Consider the following 23,537-nt stretch of genomic DNA (forward strand, 5'->3'; position numbering starts at 1 on the left):
AGCGCCTTCCTTCAAAACATACCTTTTTTTTTCTTCTTTTTAAATTAAGCTCCCTTCTTCTTCTTCTTCTTCTTCTTCAGTTCTTACTTCTAATTACCAAGTACCAATAACTATTATTACCATACAAAACGGTGGGAGATCGATGAAGCTAGAAGACCTTCTTCATGTTACAATTTTACTTACCTTGGGAGAGAAACTTCTGTATTCAATTAACAAAATTAACAATAAAATCCATCCACCACATTCTTCTGCAACTATTTAATTATCGGCCACTGTGCTCTGTTCCGCTGAAGTGAATTGAGTATCGAGTAACTGAGCATAATTATTCAAAAAAATATTGAATTTTTAATTTGTGGTTCAAAGCTCGAAGCGGAAATTCTTTTCCAATTACTATTCTTAGTGGTATCATCGTAATTTTAACCTTAACAAATGGGAGGAACTTTGCAGGATCGTCTTCTTGATCAGGAGACTGGATCTCTGATCTGCTCTCTGTTTATCAAACAAACTATTGATTGTTTCAATGAAATGTGCATTCGTTAATTAAGCTTAAATCCACCGAATTTCTGCATTCTACAACCCAACACAGCAAATAAGAAAGGGATATGCCTTTCATTAGCATGGAAAAACTATCTGATGTGGTCGATACATATTAGTGACGGTATTCGATGAGACCGATAATGAGATGGATCTCATTACCAATATTTATGACCCTATTAGTATGCAAAAAAGGTATTTTTTAGTTTTATATGGATGAGCACTAATGATGATACATGAATCCAATCATAGGGTCACATGAATTTTAGATCCTTATTATTTTTCTAGTGTGTCAATATTCCCAACGCATATCAGATGATCGGGCGAGCAAGCACACATCCAAAGTCACTCCCAACCATCTGATGCTCTGTTTTCGGATCACATAACCAATAAATAGGAGATTCTCTGTTTTCTGCCATGGGAGGAGAAAATTTTTCTTTTTGTATGAAACTTTTAGTAAAAGAGACAGTTTTGCATTCCATCATAGAAAACAAAAACCCACGATCTGACAACCATTTTTACTCTCTCTATTTTACAAGTTGAAGATCGCAAAATCTCTCTCATTTGTAACACTCATCCTACCCCTGTGGGTGAAGGAAAACCTTCCCATTAGTAAATTTGATGTATCTATAGCAACTTTAACAACAAAATGTTGTAAAGCTTGGAGTAAGAACATGAGGTACATAGTAAGAGTGAGAAAAGTGGAATCATCTTAGGCATTTGGATCCACGGTGATCGTCTCCCGATGTCTCCCATCGTCATATATATATTTAATTAAATAAAAAAATAACACAAAGTTTTCATTCCACCATAATGAAAAGAGAACATGTTAAACCATGACATTTGATCCTTGAACTGGATTGAGGAAGGGTGTTTTCAACATCCAACAAGAAGGATCGGAATTTATGATGAAATTCACCTGCCCAAAAGTCCATTATAATAAGATCAAATCATGGTACATGAAGAGACCTGGATCACCAAAAAAAAATTCTTCAAAAAGTATTTTGAAAACACGTGTCAAACACACACAAATATTTTTAATAACAGGTGGCGACTTGCTCCATGTGAGAAGTAGTAAGAATCATGCCAAGCTTGAAGGTGGAGAGGGTTTCAGAATTGAGGAGAGTAGTAGGGTAGGCTGAGTTGGTTGATGTTGATGGTTCCCATGCGTTTGTTATATATTTATTTATTGTTCAGTTCAGTTGAGGTGAGGTGAGGTGTGGTGTGGTGTGGTGTGGGGTTGGGTGGGCAATTAGCTTGTGGCTGGGTCGTCATCTCGTTGGTTTTTGGTTTGTGTCATTCTCATGCAATAACCGTCTCATAACTTATAAAAACCGTATTGGACATTTGGACCCACACAAAGGTTTATGACTACCAGATGACACCTTCACCTTCTTATAGGTGTTACAGATGGGCCCGAGCTAACTTAGTCCTTGACATCGATCCATCGGAGGTGTGGGTTTTCTCACTTAATTTTAATGGGAAAAACCAACAATTCACTATCTGCCACATCATATATAATACATGGGAGCGGTCTAATACAATACTAGCCACTAAGAATTTGATATCACTATGCCCACGTTGTTAATTTCTAGATCATTTGAATTTCCTGAATATGGTGCAAATCCTAGTTGACATGCATTAGTTTTGAAAATAAAATTACATCATCTACCTTGTACGTACATGTATGTTTAGGAGATGACATGTGTCTTTTTATTTTTATAAATGTGTTTTCATGTTATGTGAAGCATACACCTGTATGAATAGATGATCCAAGATCTCAGATTTATTGAATGGGGATCTTCTTCCCATGTGGTAACCACCCCACAAGGTTTACAATCAACGACAATCGTAGATCAACTTACTCAAATAGGGGCTCCCTCCATTACTTGTTTGTTCTAGTAATCATAGACTATCGTATAAGATTTTCTTCTTTGCTGCTTAATCCCAATGACAAACAAACCTATAGGAGAGGCATTTTCGGGGAGTAGCCCGCTTCCTTCTTACTCACGTGATGTGAAGAAATGCTATATGAACTCCCTTCCTTTCCAAGTTAGGAAACATGTTGGCATGCAAGTGGCTTTTGTGTGTGTGAGAAAGAGAGAGAGAGATGAAGGCGTGTTAAAGGGCCATGCAAAAATACCAACAAGAGGGTCCAAGTAGTTGTTGGGCTGTCAACGACAAGCGAGGCAGTGTGGCATCATTAGGTTGCTTTGGGAGCACTTGGTTTCATTTCATACAACAAAATTAATTAAGGCCTTAATTTGATTCAATGTAAAATTTCTCGTACAAATTAATATTTTACATAAACAAATTTTTCTTATTTTTCAACAATTTTACATGAAAACAAAGTAACCTTAATAAGTAAAAAATACTAATATGTTATAATTGTGGGTAGGAGGCCCCAGCTTGCAAGGGTTTGTGACCCATGAATTAAGACAGGTATCAATATCGACCGATAACAATGGTGACTGACACCGATACCAAACTAAATCCTTGGTTTGACCTGAACCTCAGGCCCTCCCTCGACAAGTTGACTGCCATTCTTTAGTTCCTCGACAAAATTAATAGCCCATCATTAATTATTTAATTAAATTGAACCAAATAGGGTTCGAGAATGGATCATCTGCATGTACCAACAGGTGAATGTACATGTGAGAGTCAATCACATTTTAATTTTATTTTCATAAAAACCCCTTTTACCCTTGTAAATAATAAAAATAGGACAAGTGGTTGGCTCTCACATGTGCGTTCACCCGTTGATAGATGCAGAGGAACCGAACTCATAGGGTTCCGGTTTAAACGTGAGTAAAGCCGAACCCAATTTGGGGGAATTCTGATTCTAGACACCGGTAAGATTGATCCTAATCCAAGGGTACAAAATAAATAGACAATATCGTCCTTTCTCATTCCTATTCCGTCCTAAACACAAAAGTCGAAACCTAATCGTAATATCAATTCTTAACTAATTACATCGATCACCCCCATCACATGTTCACGTGTTTGTTTGCGGTGTACGCACGTATTTCTCAACACGTGATACTGACGCCTCTTGCGTTGCGTCCCATGATCCCATCTCACATGGTCTTCTCAAATGACTGACTTACTCTCTGCTCTTAGCCAGTGGCTTTGTAAGTAAAACCGGAGGATAAATGACTAAAAGCGACAGATTGAAGAAGTATGGGAAATTGAGAAGCCTTCATAGGTTTCAAATAGGGTCCCTATCAAATGGTCCTCTTTCGGATTGGGAACCACAAAAATCAAAAGTGTGCTACTACTTGTCACCATATTGGTGACATTTACTTGGTTTAGTCACATATAATTTTTGTGGGATTGAAATTTTGTGGACAAGAAGAAAAACCCAATCAAATCATTAAAAATTCTAGACAACAACATAAGATGCATTGGATTTGGAAAAATGGATCAGATCGCCAATTCTGATTCTGATCGAGATCTGGATCAGAGCGATTTTGTACGAAAACTATGATGTAGGGGTTTTTTTGTCAATTTCCACCAATTGTGATCAATTACGATCCAATCTTCGGAATCAATCTAGATCTTAACTCATACTTTTTAAACGCTATTAAGGCATGCATTACATGTGACAGTATGGTATTATATGAATGAGGAATAGTTGAATTCGAGGTTAAATTTTGATATGTGGTGACTAATCCAAACAATTCCCTAGACATCCAACGATCTGATTTGTCAAAACACTTTCTACATGTTTATCATACATTCGTCTCCAATGTGGCGACAACTATAATGAAGGAAAGGTCAAACCTAAAGAAAGAAATGCAGAGGGTGAAGGGATTTCATAAAGCATTAGAGATTCTAGTGAAGAACATGGATGTAGAGCCATCAATCCAGAAGGATCCAAAGATTCGAAAAAATGAACAATTCCACTTCAATTCTTTCCGTTGATGAATTGACAAGGAAATCATTCCTCCAGGTGATCCAAACAGTATTATGGGTCATCTGTTCATCGCTACCCAGGACTACTCAGAACTGGAGGATACGGCTTCCTCAGATTACATTCAGGAGGTTCTTCACATAAGTGATAATGACTCGTGTGACAACTCGTCGGACGTGATTGAGTAGAGAGGTTCCTTCCAATTTCACTCATCACCACCGACAAGTTGTCAAGTCGTGTCTTCTAATTCTGGGTCGTCCTAGGCAATGATGAACAGTTGACCCATAATTCTGTTTGGGTCACCTAGAAGAATGATTTATTCCTTGTCATTTTCAGCGACGGAAAGAATTGAAGAGCAAACTCTGTATCCGTTTAGGAGAATCCAAAAACTAATTGGATACTAATATAATAATTCCTCTATTCAATCAATTATTATTCGAATCATTTAACAATATGACGGTGATAAAATGTGAAATATATCTTTGTGTCCATTTATCTAATTAAGTTTTTTTTTTAATAATTTTATAAATAAAGATAATGTGATTCTTTTCTAGATTTTATATTGGTTTATATATATTATTTTATGCATTGTGATACATGAAATCATATATCTATTAAAATAAATACAAAATTAAATCACAAATAGAAAACCACGGATATGATATTATCCGAATCCGTTCGAATATAATCGGATACGAATATGATAATGCCACTAATCCAACCGAATTCGATCAGTTTACATCCTTGCTCCTATATATACCACGATGTATCAATCCGTTTAGAGACATCTAAGATTCACGAAAACTTGGGGACCAATTGATAAGCAGCAACACTTCCGATTAGGGCTATAAATGGATCGGATTCGGCTCGAATAGTGCTATATCCGCATCCGATTAGCTATCGGACGGATTCAGATAGTCCTAAATAGATACGAATACGAACACGGATACGGATCGGATATTTTATCCGTTTACATGTAAATATAGCTTTTCGGATAGCTATAGCCTATCCGTATCCGCATCCGTTTAGCTTTCGGACGGATTCGGACAATGCTAAACGGATATGGAAACGGATTTCGACTATTTATTTACACCTCTACTTCCGATCAGTATCTTACCACATCAAAAAGAAAATAAACATTTCACTTCCATAATGCCCAAATAAATTAGCTTCAAATTAATGTCAAATTAACTAACAGAGCATATACGCACGTCTCTTCAGAGTTGCATTCAAGGGGTAAAATCTTCTTTATTTAATCATAAGGGACTGCCAACCACAAGCTAAACTTGAAATCACACATCAAAATTTACCATTGTTTGTCTTTCCTTCTCTATTCTCCCACCCACCCAAACAACCCAACACCCCCCCCCCCCCCACCACAAAAAAATAATAATGACGAGAAAATAAAAATTTTAATCCTGTTCTTATTCAGTATCAAATATCATTTAACAATTAAATACATATTTGTAAGACAAAGAGGCTAATTGCAGGGCAGGACTTCACAGATGATGAAACATCTCTTTTTAGCAGCTTCATGGTTTTCAAAGAACCATCCAAGGTTATTAGAGATGTAAACCTTCTCAAGTGCTGTCAAACAAGATGAGGACATTATACACCATCCTTTCACAACCTGAAGAATATGAAACTTTCAGGAATTAAAAACAATCAAACAGGAAAAAGTAGGAAAAATCCAGAGAAGGAAAATATGAGACAATCTGTATCCTGTCATCAATATACCTTTACAAGCCATTTCAAAGCGGAGAAGACGACTCACCTCAAAGCACAATTTTTTTCTCTGAGAATGTGGTAATGGATAAAATGAAACAAGTTGGTATAGGTTACAGGCTCTTATGTGGATGCCACTTTATACTGCATCCAACACTTTTAACAAACAGAAAGACTTTTTCAGCATGTATAGTAGGAAGACCAATAGTAATCACCTCTAAACAAGCATCAACAACTTGTGGAGAGAAAAAGATAGGTTACCTAGGTTTTTGCACAAATGATAATGGTTGGCAACTGAGAGCACAATCTATTGCCAAGCTCAAATCCCTACACATAAAATGATCGATTTCTAAAGTTGGTTAGTCATTAATACAAGGAACTAGAAACTGAGAGTAGACTCTAAGGAATTTGGATTAACAAGGCAGTAAGATTAGAACCTTCCTGTAATGGGTACATTATTACTTGGTCGTGAATCATCAAACTGCCCATGGTAGACCAGCTCAAATGGTCTTCGACCATCCTGCTGAAAATTAATCAGGTGAAAACTAAAGAAAAGAAAATAGAGAAAATGATTTCTGATTCTTCAAGATCAATAACCATGCAAAAATTAAAGAGTCAGGAAGTTTGATCAATCATCAGTTCAGGACAAGAAGTACAAAATCAAAGAACCCTTCAGGAAAGAAAAAAGTGAAAAAAGAAAAAACCTGAAAAACTATATTAAATAGTTGCTAAGGGTGCAAAGTGCTCACCTTTTTGAAAAGGAAAAACTCTGGTGTACAAACAGCTCTAAAATCCTGTGCAACTTCTTGTGACTACAAGAAAACATGCCCAATTACCTTAAGGTATTATGATGTAATCATGTAAATCAACATAAAAGGAAATAGACTACTCGATATAAACAGAGGAAATGCCAATCATATAATCAACCTTCCTAAACTCTACTGCAATTACTTAAGATTGGTTGTAGACATACTATTCTGCTCTACCACTCTGTTGAGGACTTAATAACAGTGAGGAGGAAATGACATACTATTAGCAGGAAACAGCCTCTCCTGCAAAGCAGGGGGTAATGCTGCGTACATTTACCCCTCCCAGACCCTGCAGTAGTGGGAGCCTCGTGCACTGGGGCGCTCTTTTTTTAGAAAGGAGGAAATCTCAGGACACATTCACTGAACAACCAAACACTTTGAAAATGTGAGTGTGTGTGCAAAATGAGTACTTTACCCACTCTTTCACATGCTCTGTCACATTCTCTTGACAACCAAACCCAGAAGACATGTAGAAAGAGATATACTAAAAAGAGGGTCTGCAGTTCGTGATCTACAAACAGCGAGGATAACTGAAGGTATTGTTAGAACATCAGAAACTAATAATCAGACTAGAATAATCAGAGAAGGAAGAAGAGAAAGAAGAAAAGAGGAGAGAAGAAGGAGCATGCAAGGTCCACAAGGTGGGAGAGAAACTGTGGATAGAACAGAATGTTCTACCATAGGTCTGTCCCTCTTCTATTAATAATAAAAAATATAATAAAATTAGGACAATAATGCCCCTACAAACAACCGACATTATAAAAGAACTTAAGAACCTATAGAAAGGAAAGCGAAAGACCAAACTGCCCCTAATTCTAATATTTCAACAGGTAGCATTTGTCTTTCTGAGTCAAGAGTACCTAAGCATCAACCTCCTCAATCCTGGTTTCCCCCTTGATTAATTGAGGAAAAGCTTCAACCTTCATTCTCTTGGAGAATCTCTAGGAGAAGGCTTTGTACTGCTGCTCCATTCCAAGAGATCTTCCAAGCATCCAAACATGCAGGAAAAGTGCATGAAAGGTTCCTAACAGTTATGCAACTCAGTAACTACTATGTGAAATTTTAAATAATGTGATAGGTGAAATTCAATTCCTTTTTTGGAAGCCAATCACCCACGTTAATTGCTTTCCTTATTTTCCAGTGTGAGGGAATTGTAGATACTCTTACTTAGGAACACATTTGGTGGGGCCACCCACTTCTTTGGGTTTATGGGTCTCAATTGAACTTAGGATCCGGGATTTGGTGGTCTGTGAGTTATATTTGAGTTTTCTAAGGTGGGCTCTATAGGACTACTTTTCATGACCCACCCCAGTGGTTGCAGAGCCACCCAATGGCTCAAGTGTAATTAGTACTTGGAGTTTTGCAGGACATAGGTCCTTAAAATTGATTGAGCAAATTGCATATGTTCACACACTTGTCAAATCTTAGACAGTATAATTGGTGTTGGTTGACTATCTCATCAGCTGCAAAGGACAAAAAAACTTTTTCCACTCCACTAGAATATGATAGAAGTTTCTCACTATGAATACATTGTTAAAATTAGATAAGGCCAGTACTTAAGATAAGGGAAAAGAAGTATCTTAATAACATAGACAAGGTTGAGATAATCATCGCATACCTCATCATAGAGATAAGGGAAAGGATATTTTAATAATTTAGCTTCTTCTGCCATGAATTCAGGTCCATCCTGTAACCAATGGTTGCTTCCATATTGGAGAATCATATGATAACCAAATTACGGATTTTATTAAAAGTAGAATTTATTGCAACCTGTGGGTGAGTCACCACAGAATTTGATGAGATAGCAATGACTGCAAGTCCCTTCTGTAGCATGCCAAAAGACCCAGATATTGGTCAGATATCTTCTATACCAAAAAGAAGCTAGAAGCACATAGGGAGGGATGGACGAACCTACCTTCATATAGAAATTTGCAAGTTTCACAAAGTCTTTCTTCAAATGTTTTACGAATGGGCAGTGATTGCAAATAAACATAACCTGCACCCCCCAAATTGTTACTGTCAATCAAATGAACGGTGATTTAAAGTGACAGAAAATTAATAAAATTAAACTTTTCATATCAACAAATAATAAAACCAGACCATCAAAAGGGCAAAGTTGCAGGCATAGTTATGATAGTAAAGCATTTAACTAAACTGAAAATTCATAAACCATGATGATCACAGAGTTTTATCCACAGAAAATGAGAGTAGGAATCGCATCCTTTGTGTTATTGAGACTATCAAGTTCATCACAAGATATCTTTCTTCAAAAGAATTGGAACAGCAGTACATTTTACATACTCTACTCTAATGTTATTCCATTTTATCTATGCATATCTTCCAGGCTTGTTTTAACAGAGATAATTTCGACTTTAACATTAGAATTCACTGTTATGAAGTGAATGAGGAATCTTGAACCATTTTCTATTTCTCTGGGCCTCTATTTATGGTAGCACTTAAAGCTCAGAGACTTCTATCACTTGTGCATTCTTATTGTAATTTTATTACAAAACCAAGGTTTTGCCTTTTCATCTATTTATCTCCTTCACAATTTTGAGATACTGCAAACATGATGGCCCAACAAGAACTCAACTTCTCATTTGAAACTCTCAAGAAATTAATGTATGGATGGAAAGCTTTTCCAAATTTCATGCAGAATAAAAAGAAATAATATAGATACCAAAATCCTCAGGAATTTCAACAGTTGATCAGATGTTAGGAAATATCCATAACTTCGAGAACAATAAAATTAATACTCCTACATGATCTTTGAGATTCATAAGGTTTAATCAAGTAATCGAAGGACAATCAATTTATATCTTTTTTGAGCACTGGACAAAAGATATCCAGGAGGAAAGGAAAAAAACTAAAAGTCCCATATTTGGTTTTGAACCCTGAACCCTAAACTCCAAATCCTAAACCCTAACCCAAGCTTGCAGAGCGGCATACCAGAAAATTAAGGAGCCACTATTCTTTAAGCATATTTATTCAAATTTCTTTCCAGCAGATATGACACTTCTTCAAGAACCTTTCATGGTACCAAGGATGTGAACAACTCCCATGTAATTAGTGGGGTCTTTAATACAGAAAACTGAGAGAAAGGCCCATAAAGAAGTAGACATCCAAGCTTAGGATAAAAACAGTTTGCATTTGTAAAAGAAAGGTATAAATCAAAGTTGCATGTGCCAGACACAAGGACAGATGTTGACAACAAGCATAATTCCATCATGATAGTACTAACAATCATGTTCCCCCTACCGGAAAAGTGCTACCAACAGTTAGCAAGCAACGAGTTATACCAAAGAAACCAAATCTTCCTTGGTAATTGCAAAATATACAATGCATCACGATCGTGCCAGACAAATTGACATGAAATAACAAATGAAAAATGATTTCACATTCCTCTTTGTGTTTAGGTCAGATTATGTAGGCAACATCAACACACTGTCTTAAGTCTTAAATACCATTAGCAATGGCATACAGAAACAACCTCCAAAACAAAAAAGTCATACAGATAATGTTAACCATTATGAACATCCATTCACCAAACGAGACTACATTAGTGCCTACAATCATTGCTTCTACAGTTGTTTCCTGCAACCATCAGAAAATACAAAAGCATATCCAACTAAAGAGTTACTTCTATTGTCTCCAAGTTTTCCACATGCTTAAGTCAAGCTAGGTACGTGAAACTGGAATATTTATGAGAGGTCAGGTCACTACAAATTTGAAGGACCCAACATTAGCCATCATGAGACAAATATCAAGAAGGCATTGCCTCCACTAGGGTAGATGTAACATTAAAACCCAGAATAGGAAATTCAAATGAAAAGGTACTCAAAAAAGACCCAAATGAGTTTCTGTTTGTGGCTTTCTGTCAGCAGTAATACGGTTCAATTGAGGATAAGGACCAAAATTTCAAATCCAGAAAAAAATTGCCCCTTTACTAACTGATTTTTCCCCTTGTTCTTTTGGGGGAGGGGGTTGGAGGAATCATTTACAAATCGAAACATAATAACCCCAAAAATATTCAGATAGACACTTGAAGTATAGGCTTGACGGAAGTGGGTATTCACCAGTAAGGCGGGATATGATTCGAAGTCGTCCAATCCCCACATTTTCCCAGTCAGAGGCTCTGGAAGCTGAAGCAATCAGAGCAAAAGAGAAACCCAATCAAAGTTCAGAATTGAAACAAGAGGAAAACAAAACAGATGTCACAGATGATAACTGTATTGGAAAAAATAAATAAGTAACAGAGAATAAAAGAAGACCTGAAAGTCGGGAGCTCTAAATCCTAGTGAGACCCCTTGGGACTCCGTTCTTGCAGCCCTAATTACAAACGTCCTTGCAGCTGGTGTAGCTTTTGTGAGTTTCGCTCCAGAATAAGGTAGAAGAGAAGAAGTTCTCCTGGTTAAAAAAGTTTGCCGGAGAGGCAGTAAACGTGCTCCCACAGTTCCAAGAGAAGATATGGGGGATACAACTCCAGCGGCTGCCATGTGAATTGTGATGAGGACACAAACACCACCCAACTGGGTCTGTTCGAGTCTCTTCCTCTGCTCTTCCCGTTTGGTTTGGTTTGATTTGGTTAGAAACAATTACTTCTTCGTGGATAGAGCTGGGCTGGGCTGGACATATGGGCCTGTAGCCCGTTGGCTGATGGCCCATGTTCAAGCTGTGAAAGCCTGGCCTACGTTATAATATGAGACTACTCAGTACATTACCTGTGATACCGATTAGCTGTATCGGACCTTTACCAAAAAAAAAAATTGCTGTATCGGACAAAATCGGACCATTTTACCCCTCAAAATACCAATATGGGTTTTTTTCAACAATTTTTGACCTCTCATGTTCCGATATCGCCACTATGATACCAACTAAAGATGAGCGCAAAATTTAGAACACGTGCTAATTTAAAGATGAGCACAAAAACAACAAAAAAAATATGTTTTTTTCATAATTCATAATGGTACAAGTTCCACAAATAATACCAAACGCATGAAAAAATGAAAAATTATCAGAAAAAAACAAAAATAAAAATGATACCAAAGATACCCTTAGAAATGTCAATGCCAATACGTACGGCTCGATCTGATCCCAATCCTTGAAACCATGCTCTCTCTCTCTCTCATTCAAATAATCTAAGGGACTTATCCTTTCAGCTAAAAAACTATGCAAGTTACAAGTCTTATTGGTGAAACTCTCTAATCACGTATGATCACATATCCACGCCTTGAGTTATTTAATAAAAGTCTTTACATTCCAACCTTAGATTTCATAAGCAAACACCCTAGGGTACAAGAAAGGCTTAATAAAAACCAATAACAAAGGCGTTCAGATAATGCACTCAAATAATATTGTACAAACTCTACATATTTTCTATTCTCATAAATAAAAAATAAAAAATAAAAAAAAGCAAAAACGTTCAGAAAAACTAAAAATAATAATAAAGGAAGGGGGATTAAGAACTGTTTTCATCAAATGATACCATCATGTCGTTACTTTTTGATTCTTTTTTATTACTCACTAGTAGCATATTATTTGGTGACATGCATGAAATCATTCCTAAATCATTGAGGGTTTTTTTCTTTTTTTTTCTTTTAATAGAAGTGTTACAATTCAACTCAACTTTATGCCAAATAAACAGGTCGATTACATTCAACACCATACTTGTCATTAGTAGTAATACCATTTTAATTAAAAAGAAGGGTATAAATTATATGTAGGATACCTAACAATTGAAAAAACTACAGATTGGGTACTTCACATTTGTAATATTAGGGGAACTACAAGAGAGATTCAATAGATAACAGATTTGTACACAGGAGATTCTTTCCATCGAGCTTGTCTCATAGGGGGCAGGGTGTTTTTGGTCATTTCGGATGGACATTTATGTCCATCCAACTAGCCTCCACACAAGCCATTTTCATGAACGATCGTGCATGAAAACTTTTGTCATATAATATTTATAAAATATAATGTATCACAAACATAATATTTATGATCCTGAAGGTATCCCAAACATAATATTTAAAACATGAGATACACCTAGTGTAGTTTCTTTAAATGTAAATTATCAGAAGTGTAATTTATGTTTGAAAAAAAAGAATTAGAAAACGAAGTATATCATCCATCAATCAATGAGGAAATGAGTTTCTCCAAACAAAAGAAGCAGAGAAATATTTTCAAGCAAAAACAAATTCTACGCCGCTATAATGAGCTAATTAAGACAAAAACTTCAAATTTTCCGATCATGCTTGTCCAAATCAACAACATATATAATTATCCTTTAACAACTCAATTTATATTATCAGACTAAACCAGTGTTCACCTTATGTTCAAAAATGTAGGAGAACACCCTACAAATTTTCATACAAATGGCTTCTTTTTATTTTATCTTTTTGGGCAAGTGATGCGTGGCACGTAAAAGTAGTGGTTGGGCATCAATGCGTGAAAAATTTCTTACAATCACAAAAAATCTTGTGGAAAATTATTTATTTTGGTAAGAAAAAAAATACAAAAAAAACAAAATCCGCGGTTGACCTGTTGAACATATTTGTGGCGATTGAGCAAATACTTATAGGGTACTTCAATATCGTTCTAAAAAGATGATAATCCCTTTCGTTTTGCTTACTTCCCTCTCACTGTGGAGAGAGAAAATGGATTAAATTGCTAGAAGAACATCCCTAGTGGTTTGATGAATGATTTCATGGAAGCTAAACAAACATGGAACTTATCAACTTTTTTTTTTTTTTTTTCTTTTTCATTTAACTTTTAAATAGGATTTTAAAAATCATAAAATGGATCAGTGAATCGGCCTATTCATAGCAAAATTGGCTGACATCAATCCCGACTTCCACCAATACCAATTGTTAGTGCTTGAATTGAAATTGAATTGGCCAATTCAGTCCGATTCCTAGTCATCTCTTCATATTTCAACTTGAATCGGTCAATTCAGTCTGTTTTATGGTATTTATTATTGTATATCAATACAAAGATAATTTTAGCAAATTCACTGTGTTTATCTACATGCCAAAAATTGGAATTTGAGGCAATAAATGAAATTGTAAAGATACTTTTAGCAAATTCACATTTCTTAAATTGTGAAAGAACAATGCGATGACCTTATTGTATAAAGAATTTGCAAACCCAAGTAGAGAAGCATTAATTTTGATGAAATTTATTTGCATAATAGATTTAGCGGCACTTGTTTATTACTTTGATCGTTAGAGAGGTCATCTTACTTGCTACATAACAAATAAATGTAAATTTCAGATCTTCACTATTACAGCATCATCACCTTATCCTTCCAATACAATAATGGCATTGTCTTATTTATCTTTTGTTTCATATTCTATAAGGAACAATTTGTTGTCATCAAAAATAATTTAATACACGGTAGCAAAGGGTTTTAAAAAAATTGGAAATTATTTAATGCAGCTATTAATACAATTTTGATATGAAATGACAAGATTTATCCTCATTGAAAAACAGAACTATTGTACTAAAAGGATCAAAAAGTAAAATTACAATATTATTATAACTAACCTTCATGAGTCATTTGAGTGAGATAAACCACGAAATTTGACATGCATACTAACTTAAGAGCGCTCCATCTACCCATATAGCAGAAGAGTGGTTGACTAGTTATTAGTTATACAAGCCTCTCTATATATTTGTCCATGCAAAAGATCCAATACATATAAACTAACATATTACGGGGGCTGGGGTTCCTAATTTAATGCCTCATTTGGGAATCCTTTCCCAATCAACATTTCGGTGTGATGCTTTGAAGGTTGTTCAAACCAGGACCATAGAACTATAGAAGAGAGAGGATAGATTTTTATATAATGAACGTACCATATGATTGAGATAAGTCATTACATTTGATATGTAGTCTATTTCAAGAATCTCCATCTATCTAATGGTTAATATCAAAATCATTATGTTGATCATGTCATAGAAAAAATGGTTAGTTTGTAAAAAACAATTCCTGCACAAGTTTATAAGAATGGATTCTCATTCATCGTGGCTAAAGGAAAACTCAGTAATAATTTATAGTATGATTATAGTATGATAAAGATACATTAGTAGGGGTAGAAGTGTAACAATACATCTTCTCTCTCTCCTCCTCCTCCTCTCAAAGCTTTATGGGATCTTGACGGTCAAGATAACCCATTGGAGTCACGAGACAGTAATTGCCATCACTAAGACACCAGAAGTGGTGGCATTGTGCTTGTTATATATGTATGTGATTCTCAATCAGCAATGGAATCAGGTTTAAAAAACCAAAATCGGATCAGTTGAATCAGTCTATTCGAATCGGAATCAGTGCCGCCGAGCCTGAATGCGAGTCCTATCGATTTGAATTGGTCGACCCAAAAAGGGTTCTAGGGTTCAGGTTGATTCCGATCCCAACCAATTTTGGCTAAATTGAAATTGGCTTAGATCTATCCCATTATGTTTCCACTTACTTGAATCTTGGGTGGGACAAACTACAAGAGATTTTAGCAACACCTTGATTATTGTCGAATGCATTGTTTTAATTATTGGTATCGAGTCCATTCTATCATCTTATTTGTATTGGTATTGACCGTGACCAATACAGACACCTGACAAATACAGATCGGTTGATACGGGACGAACATCCAATTTTTGATTTAAAAAATACTATTTTAATTTTGTATCGACCTTATATGGTTAATACATATTGCTATCGGTATTGCCAACAACTAGTATTGATGCCAATACTGTGAACCCATAGTTGGAAAACCTAGTTTTGACTCAAGCGAGTCACCCAAGTTTGAGTCAAAAAAATATAAACATAGTTAGGAGTCATAAAGACTCGCAAAGGTTTAAGAAATGATCAGACTAAGTCCAAATCCATCCAAATTCTCATTGACTCAGTGTTTTTGCTCGAGTCAAGTGAAACTCACCAAGTCCAACTTTTTTTAAAATTTATTCGATCATTTACTATTCATAGACCATGAGTTTGGTTTACAGCTAATCAAAACCCTAGAAGTATTGTTTGTTGATTAATCCATTCTTTCTTGTCATATGTGAAGCAAACAAAAGTTTAGTCCCTCCTCACTCACTCAAAGAAAGAGAAAAAAATTTATTAAGAAAAACTCACCCTGACTAAGTTAGACTTGTTCAATCACCAGATTTTGAAAAGAACTAGTCAAACTCCAAAAAAAAAAAAAAAAAAACTGATTTTCCAACTATATGTGAACCCTACCCATGGCCTTGGCCTGTGTGAATATCACTTCGAAGAGAAAAGCAAATCTAATTGACACCAGAGTCAACAGCTACTTGGACATAGGTCAGGACTCAACTTATTATGCAAAAGCAATACTAAAAGTAAAACACTAGAGCTGCTATAGCAAGAGGGTTTTGTTGAAAGATGGCATTAGGCATGACTCATGATCGAGATTTGTTTACTTACTTGAAATGAGGAATCTGATAGCTTTCTTGAAGTAGATGTTGGGTTAAATAAGTGTGTGGGGTATCAAACTGGGAATCTTTCCATAATTCATAGCTGCTTGGAGTGTGGATGTTAGAAAGTCGCATTTGTAGATTGAATCTGTTCCCTTTTGGTGAAAAAGAGGTAGATTTATAGGTCCTGAGTCTCCTTAGTGAGGCCCACTCATGGTCATGTAGTCTTAGTGAAAGAGATAAACTTCTATCTCACAATTTTCCTTCAGGCTCTGTTCGTCTCGATGTAAAAAGTAAGATTTTACATGTTGAAAAGTATTTCAATGTTTGTTTACATAAAAAAGCAAGCATCTTCAAAAAAATTTCAAGTATAATTTTTCGGGTAAAATTATACATTGAAACAAATAGAGCCTGAAAATTTGAATTAGGTCAAACCAAAGCCAAAACAGTTCAATCGGAAGGGAGCAGATAGAGATGCAAACAGTTGCTTTGATCTCAGTTTTCAGTATGTTTTCTGCAACGGGTTCTTATCGATTCATTATCATTTTTATTACAGATCAGGTTTAGTTTTTCATATATTTAAACAAGAAGAAAGTTTTCCTCCATCTTAGATTGAGGAAACACCCATGAATCCACGATACGAAATTATAATTTCCAAAAAAAAATAAAAAAATAAAAAAAAATTCGAGTTTTGAACAAATTGATTTTTACTAAGAAACTTTCCACCAATATGGGATCCGCAAGGTATAAGTATCGATAACGAATACTAATACGAATCAACTGATATAACCATGATGACAGAGTACTAACCATGAACCAAATGCTTAAGCAATCTTCATGTCTATTGAATAACTGATAATCAATGGTTTCAAACAGGCACACATATGCAGTATGCTGAGAACATGTATGCATTACAATTGACTTAAACATATTGTATACTCCTTTTTTTTTCGTTTTTGGCCCTTTTTTGGTAGCCATATTGTATCCTTGCATAGTATAGGCCATAGATCCCATATAAGTCAACTTTCTTGTATAATCATTTTTCCGTCTACTCTAATCCTCATTGCTTATCCTTTACTTATCCATAAAATAAAAGTAATCCCTCAATTAGACTTTGCAGGAAATGAATTCTTAATATCATACGACTACAGATCATCCGACAGAACGATTGGGATCGGGGTTTTAAAAATTGGATCGGACCGGCTGGAAGGTCAAGGCTGATCTTGACCTCCCCCACCCCCCATCAATCTCCGGTTGATTCTATACTGAAAACCCTATAGATGCCCAGCTAATATACTGATTCCGGGTTTGTAACCCTGGTTGGGACTATTTCTTGCCGATCCGGATCAGAATCGGTCAAAGCTGATCCGGTCCCTTCATCTGGCTCAAATCGATTTTACATTGAAAAACACTAGATGCTTAAAATATATCGTATCCGGTCCAATCCAACCAATTCTAGGAATTTGAACCTCGGTTGGGAGTTGGGAATCTTGGGACTATCAGTAAACCATGGATAACTCTAACTTTATTAGATAGAAAATTAATCGAACTAGCAGTAGCCAATAGTGAGAGAACACCTGCTAACTCTAAGAGGTCAAATATCATCAGGTCCCAATCAATCTAGAGTGGGAAGGGGGAAAAAGAATCCATGGCTGATGTCTGATGGGGATGGTGATGAGCCATCCAATAATTTAAATACCAGATGGAGAGGACAGGGACTCCTAACCAAACCTGTAACTCAGGCCAGAAGACTAACGGATATGTCAAATGCAAACCTAATCTAAAGCTTCAATTTTTACTGATTTTCCTCTTTCCTTTGTTGATTTCAGAATCTGAAGGTATATCCCATATACCTTGTTGTGAGACCTATGTAAGAGACAAGAAGAGGAAGAGTTGGAGAACAAATGAAGAGGAAAAGAGAAGGATTTGAGAAGAAAGGCTCAGAGATAAGGTCTGTCATTGAAGAGCTTTCATCTGTTGTCAGAGTTAAACCTGGGGTTCATCAGGAAACAGCCCTCATCCCCTCAAGGCCCTTTCTCTCCATCTGCAACTTGTTTCTCCAAGTTCTTGGTTTGCTCTCTCTCTCTCTCTCTCTCTCTCTGTGACACACACACACAAACACATACAGAGCAATTTTTGCAGTATAACGTACACCAGAAATTAACCAACAAATCCATCCTGTGGTGATGCTTTCTTCTGTCCTTTTGCAGATAAGATTGGACCAACGATGGCGGTATTGAGACAAGACGTACACCAGAATATTCAGGTAAATAGAGAAAAGAGGAAAAAAAAAAAAAACACCCCACTAAATCGAGTTTTACAAGAGCTTCTGTCACTTGGAAACGCCAGAATCGTGCGTTCTCATGCTCTACAAATACTCTGTTCATCGTAGTTAATCTACTAAAATACTAAAACTGTGATTCTTGCCTTAAATTGAAACGAGGGTGGTCCATCTGTGATTGGAGGAAGCTCGTCTGTCTGGTTATTAAATTGATTGATGGCGTTAGCGTTGATGGGTCTTTTCTTAGTTTCTTCTTAAAGGGGGTGAAGAGGTCAAGTAAGTAGTTGTTAGGGGTAACCCATGAAGCTTCTTTCTTATTTTGTTTATTATTCCGTACTTCACAGAGATTGGAGAAGCTGTATGAATCAGATCCTTCAATTTATTCGAATTTGGTGGAAGTTTTGAAGAAAGAGGATAGCGAAGGGACTGCAAGAAAGCCTACCAGTTCTGCCAGAGCCTTGGTCTGGCTCACTAGGTATCTCTCTCTCTGTTTTAATATAATCCCAAAATACCCTCCTGATATCCTTTCCCCCTCCCCCCTCCTCCTCCTCCCGCGGTGAATGGGATCTCTATAGTGAATGAGATCCCATTCACCATAGCTGAAGGGAAACTCGATCCTTCCAAATATATGAAATATTGTATTTTAGTTGAGGAAGAGGGTTGGGCAAGCTGCTGTCTTTCTTGGAACTAACGGTTGTGCCCAATGAAGAGGGCGGGAAGGGGAGAAAGGGGGTCATTTCCATGGGGGGTGGGAGAGAGACAGACTCAGTCTCCATACAATCCATTTTTTTAATTTGAAACCAAGGGTGATTCTGTCCAATCTAGACTGATATGGGCTGAGTCGGATCAAGATCGATATCGGCAAAGACCGATCTGTAACCAATACCGATTCCTAAAAACCTGACATGAAAACATTTCTATTCTATTGGTTGGCTATCGGCCCATAATTGGGTTAATTAGATTTTAAAGGGATAATCAGGCTATAAATGGTCAATTATAGGTCAGTAATTCAAAGTATTTGATCGGTCTAATCAGGTGACCGTCACTTTGTAATTGGCACTCAAACTTACATGAACATGTTGTCATCCCGGTTTTAATTATCAATTATATCGGTCAATATGTATTGGCGTCATCTCTGAATAATATCAATACTAGACTGATGCGGTATCTGTGAAATGGTTAGGAACCCTAGATTCCAAGTTAAAAATTTAGGTTAAAAATGGATTTTGATCCCATATTGGACCTGACTTACCAATATAGGTAATATTTGTCCCGTATCTGCCTCTCTCCTCCCCTTGAAATGATGCCCATACCCTGCCTGGTCGCGTCCTATGATTGGCCCATCCGACAAGCATATAAGAAGTGGGCGGAGTGTCCATCCCATAATATCAATTCTAGACTGATGTGGTATCCATGAAATGGTTAGGAACCCTAGATTCCAAGTTAAAAATGGATTTTGATCCCATATTGGACCTGACGTACCAATAACGGTAATATTTGTCTCGTATCTGCCTCTCTCCTCCCCTTGAAATGATGCCCATACCTTGCCTGGTCGCGCCCTATGATTGGCCCATCCGACAAGCATACAAGAAGTGGGCGGAGTGCCCATCCCATAATATCAATAGTAGACTGGTGCGGTATCCGTGAAATGGTTAGGAACCCTAGATTCCAAGTTAAAAATTTAGGTTAAAAATGGATTTTGATCCCATATTGGACCTGACGTACCAATATCGGTAATATTTGTCCCGTATCTGCCTCTCTCCTCCCCTTGAAATGACGCCCATACCCTGCTTGGTCGCGCCCTATGATTGGCCCATCCGACAAGCATACAAGAAGTGGGCGGAGTGCCCATCCCAAGCACATTTTTGTGATTAACATATGGGAGAGGGATCACTACGATATGTCAGAATGCAATTTCCCATCGATGAGGGGGTTGTAAAATAAATCATCCAATAAGGGGGTTTACTAAGGAAAACCCAAAGGTGGGATGTGAGAGTCGTAAGAGCGTTAAATGACTTGGTTAAGTTCAAACCGTTTAAGTAAACGGGTTCAATTTTGAAACATAATCGAACCATTTATTAAATGATTTTACTGTATCGGTTTTAAACGGTTTCTATTTGACTTTAGCACATTTATGTACATTTTAGAGTGTTAAATGGTTTATTTGGTTAAACGGTTCGATTCGAATCAAACTGTTTAACTAAACAACCTCAATTGTGAAACCATAACCAAACCATTTATTAAACGATTTCACGGTTCGATTTGATTTCGGTAAATGGTTTCGATTTGATTTTGACACCCTTATGTGAGAGGACGTGTGCAGGATTCTACACTTGGCAATCTTTTTTTCCTTCACATATTGTTTCTAATTAAGAAATAAATTTTGAAAGTTAGTTGGTAAATTTCAAGATGACTTAGAATCCCTCCCCACCCACCAGAAAAAAGAAAAAAAAAAAAAATCCAATGAGCGATTCTTAAAAAATCTTTTCCTTATTAGAGACAAACTAAAGAATCCTAATAAATCATGAATTAGGTGGAACTGAACCATGACATAGGACAAAGGCGGCAAACTGGCCCCTACCACAACTGGGCCCAAATTTGTGGCTTTGATTTGGACTGACCATATCGGACCAAACCGACCAATTGACAACCCCTTCCCCCACAACACCCCCCCCCCCAAAAAAAAGAAAAGAAAAAAAAAAAACGACCAAACATATCCTAAGGGTTCATCAGCATCATAATGAGGATAATAACCTGAGTTGCTTCACTGCATGCTTAGGTCCATGGACTTCGCGGTAGCTCTGTTGGACAAGTTAGTAAAGGAACCAGACCAGACTATTGAGCAAGCGGTGGAGTCTTCTTATGATATTGCATTGAAACCATGGCACGGTTGGATCTCTTCAGCTGCTTACAGAGTAATTAAAAACCCATCTCCTCTTATTTTAGCTTTCTTAATTTCTCCACCCATGGACCATTATGGCCTCAGTTGGAAACAAGTTATCCCTCCATGCCCAACTCAGATTGGCTTTGTGTTGTACCACCCAGGGGTTTTTAAACCCCAGTATCACACCCCATTTCTCTCTCTCCCCCCCCCCCCCCTCCTGAAAAAAAATAAAAATAAAAGATGGTCTCAATGCACGAGGCTCTCGCTATTGTAGAATACAAGATGGGCAAATGTTCGCAGCCTTACCCTCACATAGCAGAGAGGCTGTTTCTATGTTTTGAACCTGCAACTTGATGGTTATAATAATAACATGTTTATATCCCAGTTTCATATACTAACATGTAGAACATAATTTGTATGTGTATAGGTAGCTCTCAAGTTAATCCCTGATAGAAAAACCTTCATTTGCTTACTAATGGCCGGGGATGAAGACTATGATAAGCTTAAGGAGGACTTGCAGAGTTTGGTTTCACTGCTTTTGCCTCTTTTAGATGACATCCACTCTATCCTGGTGAGCTTACAACAGACATGGCCTTAAGTTGTTTCATCACCTTAGAAAAAAAAAAAAGGGGGAAAAACTAATTCACTTTATTTTCTGTTTCTTTATGTTTTGCAGAGAAGCTTTCGATTGGACAAGTTAAAATCCTCCTAATTAAGGAGAGAGAGTACATAAAGCAAATTAAAACAAGTTGGCTTTTCTTCTCTAACATAGTTTGCATGTACAAATTAAGTGTTAATTTTGGCTGACTTTTGAGTAACTCTTCAATCTTATGTACATATACATATGTATTTCTTTTACTACCTAGTAAATGAGTAAAATTTTGTGAATTACATACACCCCTGATGTTCGTAGAACGATCTGTGAACTTCCAAGCTTACATACACAGATCTCAAACTTCTTACTCTTAAAACAATGTATGGTCTAGCTCTAATGAAGGAATGAATCTTGATGATCATTTTTGTTTCATTGAGATCAATTGGATATTCTGGGTTACCAATAGAATTAAGATGACTAATGTGAAAACTTTTGGGAATCAACGAGAGAGAGGCCAGAGATTTGGGAATCGGTATCGGATGGGATGGATTTACTCATGTTTTTCTTTAAAAATCAGAATTTTTTTTATGCCAAGTCAATAATGGATCATGTTCGATGTGGTCAACGATTTTAAATTTGGAATAAATGCTCGAACTGGTTCTTCTCAATTCTGATCCAACGGAATTGATCCCATAAATCCTAGAATTGACTGTTTTGAAACATCTAAAATTGAGATTGATCACGGTTTGGATCCTCTACTGTCGAGCTGCCCGGCAGGACCGTGCTGCCCTGACACGGGGCTGCACGCAATGTCCGCCTTACCCCTGCCCAAACACCTTGCCCGAGTGGGGGTAAGGCGGTAATTGTGCACAGCCCCATGTATGGGCAACACGGTCTTGCCGGGCAGCTCGGCAGTAGAGGATCTGGATCCCACGGTCAATTCCTAGACCTGATTTGTCTGATCTGATTCCGATTATTGAACCAGTGGATGTGGCCTAGAAAAGAAGCATGTCATTCCCAATGACGGGTCATACAAACACCACATCAGCATTGAACATGAAAACCTGATTAAGGCATTGTAGTAGTTAGGGGTGTCAAACCCTAGGCCAAACTGGTGAAACCAGATCAAACTGACTGAAAAAAGCCCAATTGAACTGATTCGATTCCTTATTTGTTTGTTTCCTGATTGGGATTGTGGAACTGGCTGAAAATCGGACCACATCAAAACCGCAACAAATATGAAAAACTGGACTGAAATCGAACCTAAAGCCATATAATCGATAAGAAAACCGGACTGAACCAACTGGGAAAATTTGTTTTGGGTTTGGTTTCAGATTCACTCAACCGGATTGATTCCAAACCAA

At 36.9% G+C, this 23,537-nt stretch overlaps 2 protein-coding genes across 5 annotated transcripts; one reads left to right on the forward strand and one right to left on the reverse strand.

Annotated features, from left to right (window-relative positions):
- Nucleotides 1-5,996: 5,996 nt before the first annotated feature.
- Nucleotides 5,997-11,535, reverse strand: LOC122667945. Of its 3 annotated transcripts, none has more exons than XM_043864436.1 (10): nt 11,253-11,535; nt 11,058-11,123; nt 8,897-8,977; nt 8,752-8,805; nt 8,600-8,668; nt 6,922-6,984; nt 6,610-6,695; nt 6,434-6,499; nt 6,222-6,328; nt 5,997-6,077 (listed from the first exon to the last, which is right to left on the reverse strand). In XM_043864436.1, exons 1-9 carry the CDS (start codon nt 11,475-11,477, stop codon nt 6,286-6,288), a joined length of 753 nt encoding a protein of 250 aa, XP_043720371.1. In that variant the 5' UTR covers nt 11,478-11,535; the 3' UTR covers nt 5,997-6,077; nt 6,222-6,285. The 3 variants fall into 3 exon arrangements, with proteins under 3 accessions (XP_043720371.1, XP_043720372.1, XP_043720373.1); XM_043864437.1 differs by having other exon boundaries at nt 5,997-6,087; XM_043864438.1 differs by having other exon boundaries at nt 6,610-6,692; nt 11,253-11,532.
- A 6,605-nt stretch (nt 11,536-18,140) lies between these two features.
- Nucleotides 18,141-22,472, forward strand: LOC122667946 (glycolipid transfer protein 3-like). 2 transcript variants are annotated; one of them, XM_043864440.1, is made up of 7 exons: nt 18,141-18,483; nt 18,624-18,679; nt 19,039-19,169; nt 21,474-21,609; nt 22,006-22,149; nt 22,255-22,295; nt 22,328-22,472. In XM_043864440.1, the coding sequence occupies exons 1-6, from the start codon at nt 18,318-18,320 to the stop codon at nt 22,288-22,290; spliced, it is 669 nt and encodes a 222-aa protein (XP_043720375.1). In that variant the 5' UTR covers nt 18,141-18,317; the 3' UTR covers nt 22,291-22,295; nt 22,328-22,472. The 2 variants fall into 2 exon arrangements, with proteins under 2 accessions (XP_043720375.1, XP_043720374.1); XM_043864439.1 differs by having other exon boundaries at nt 18,143-18,483; nt 22,255-22,472.
- Nucleotides 22,473-23,537: the final 1,065 nt, after the last annotated feature.

Source organism: Telopea speciosissima, chromosome 7 (genome assembly GCF_018873765.1).
Source record: "Telopea speciosissima isolate NSW1024214 ecotype Mountain lineage chromosome 7, Tspe_v1, whole genome shotgun sequence".
In the NCBI taxonomy this organism is placed as follows: Eukaryota; Viridiplantae; Streptophyta; class Magnoliopsida; order Proteales; family Proteaceae; genus Telopea; species Telopea speciosissima.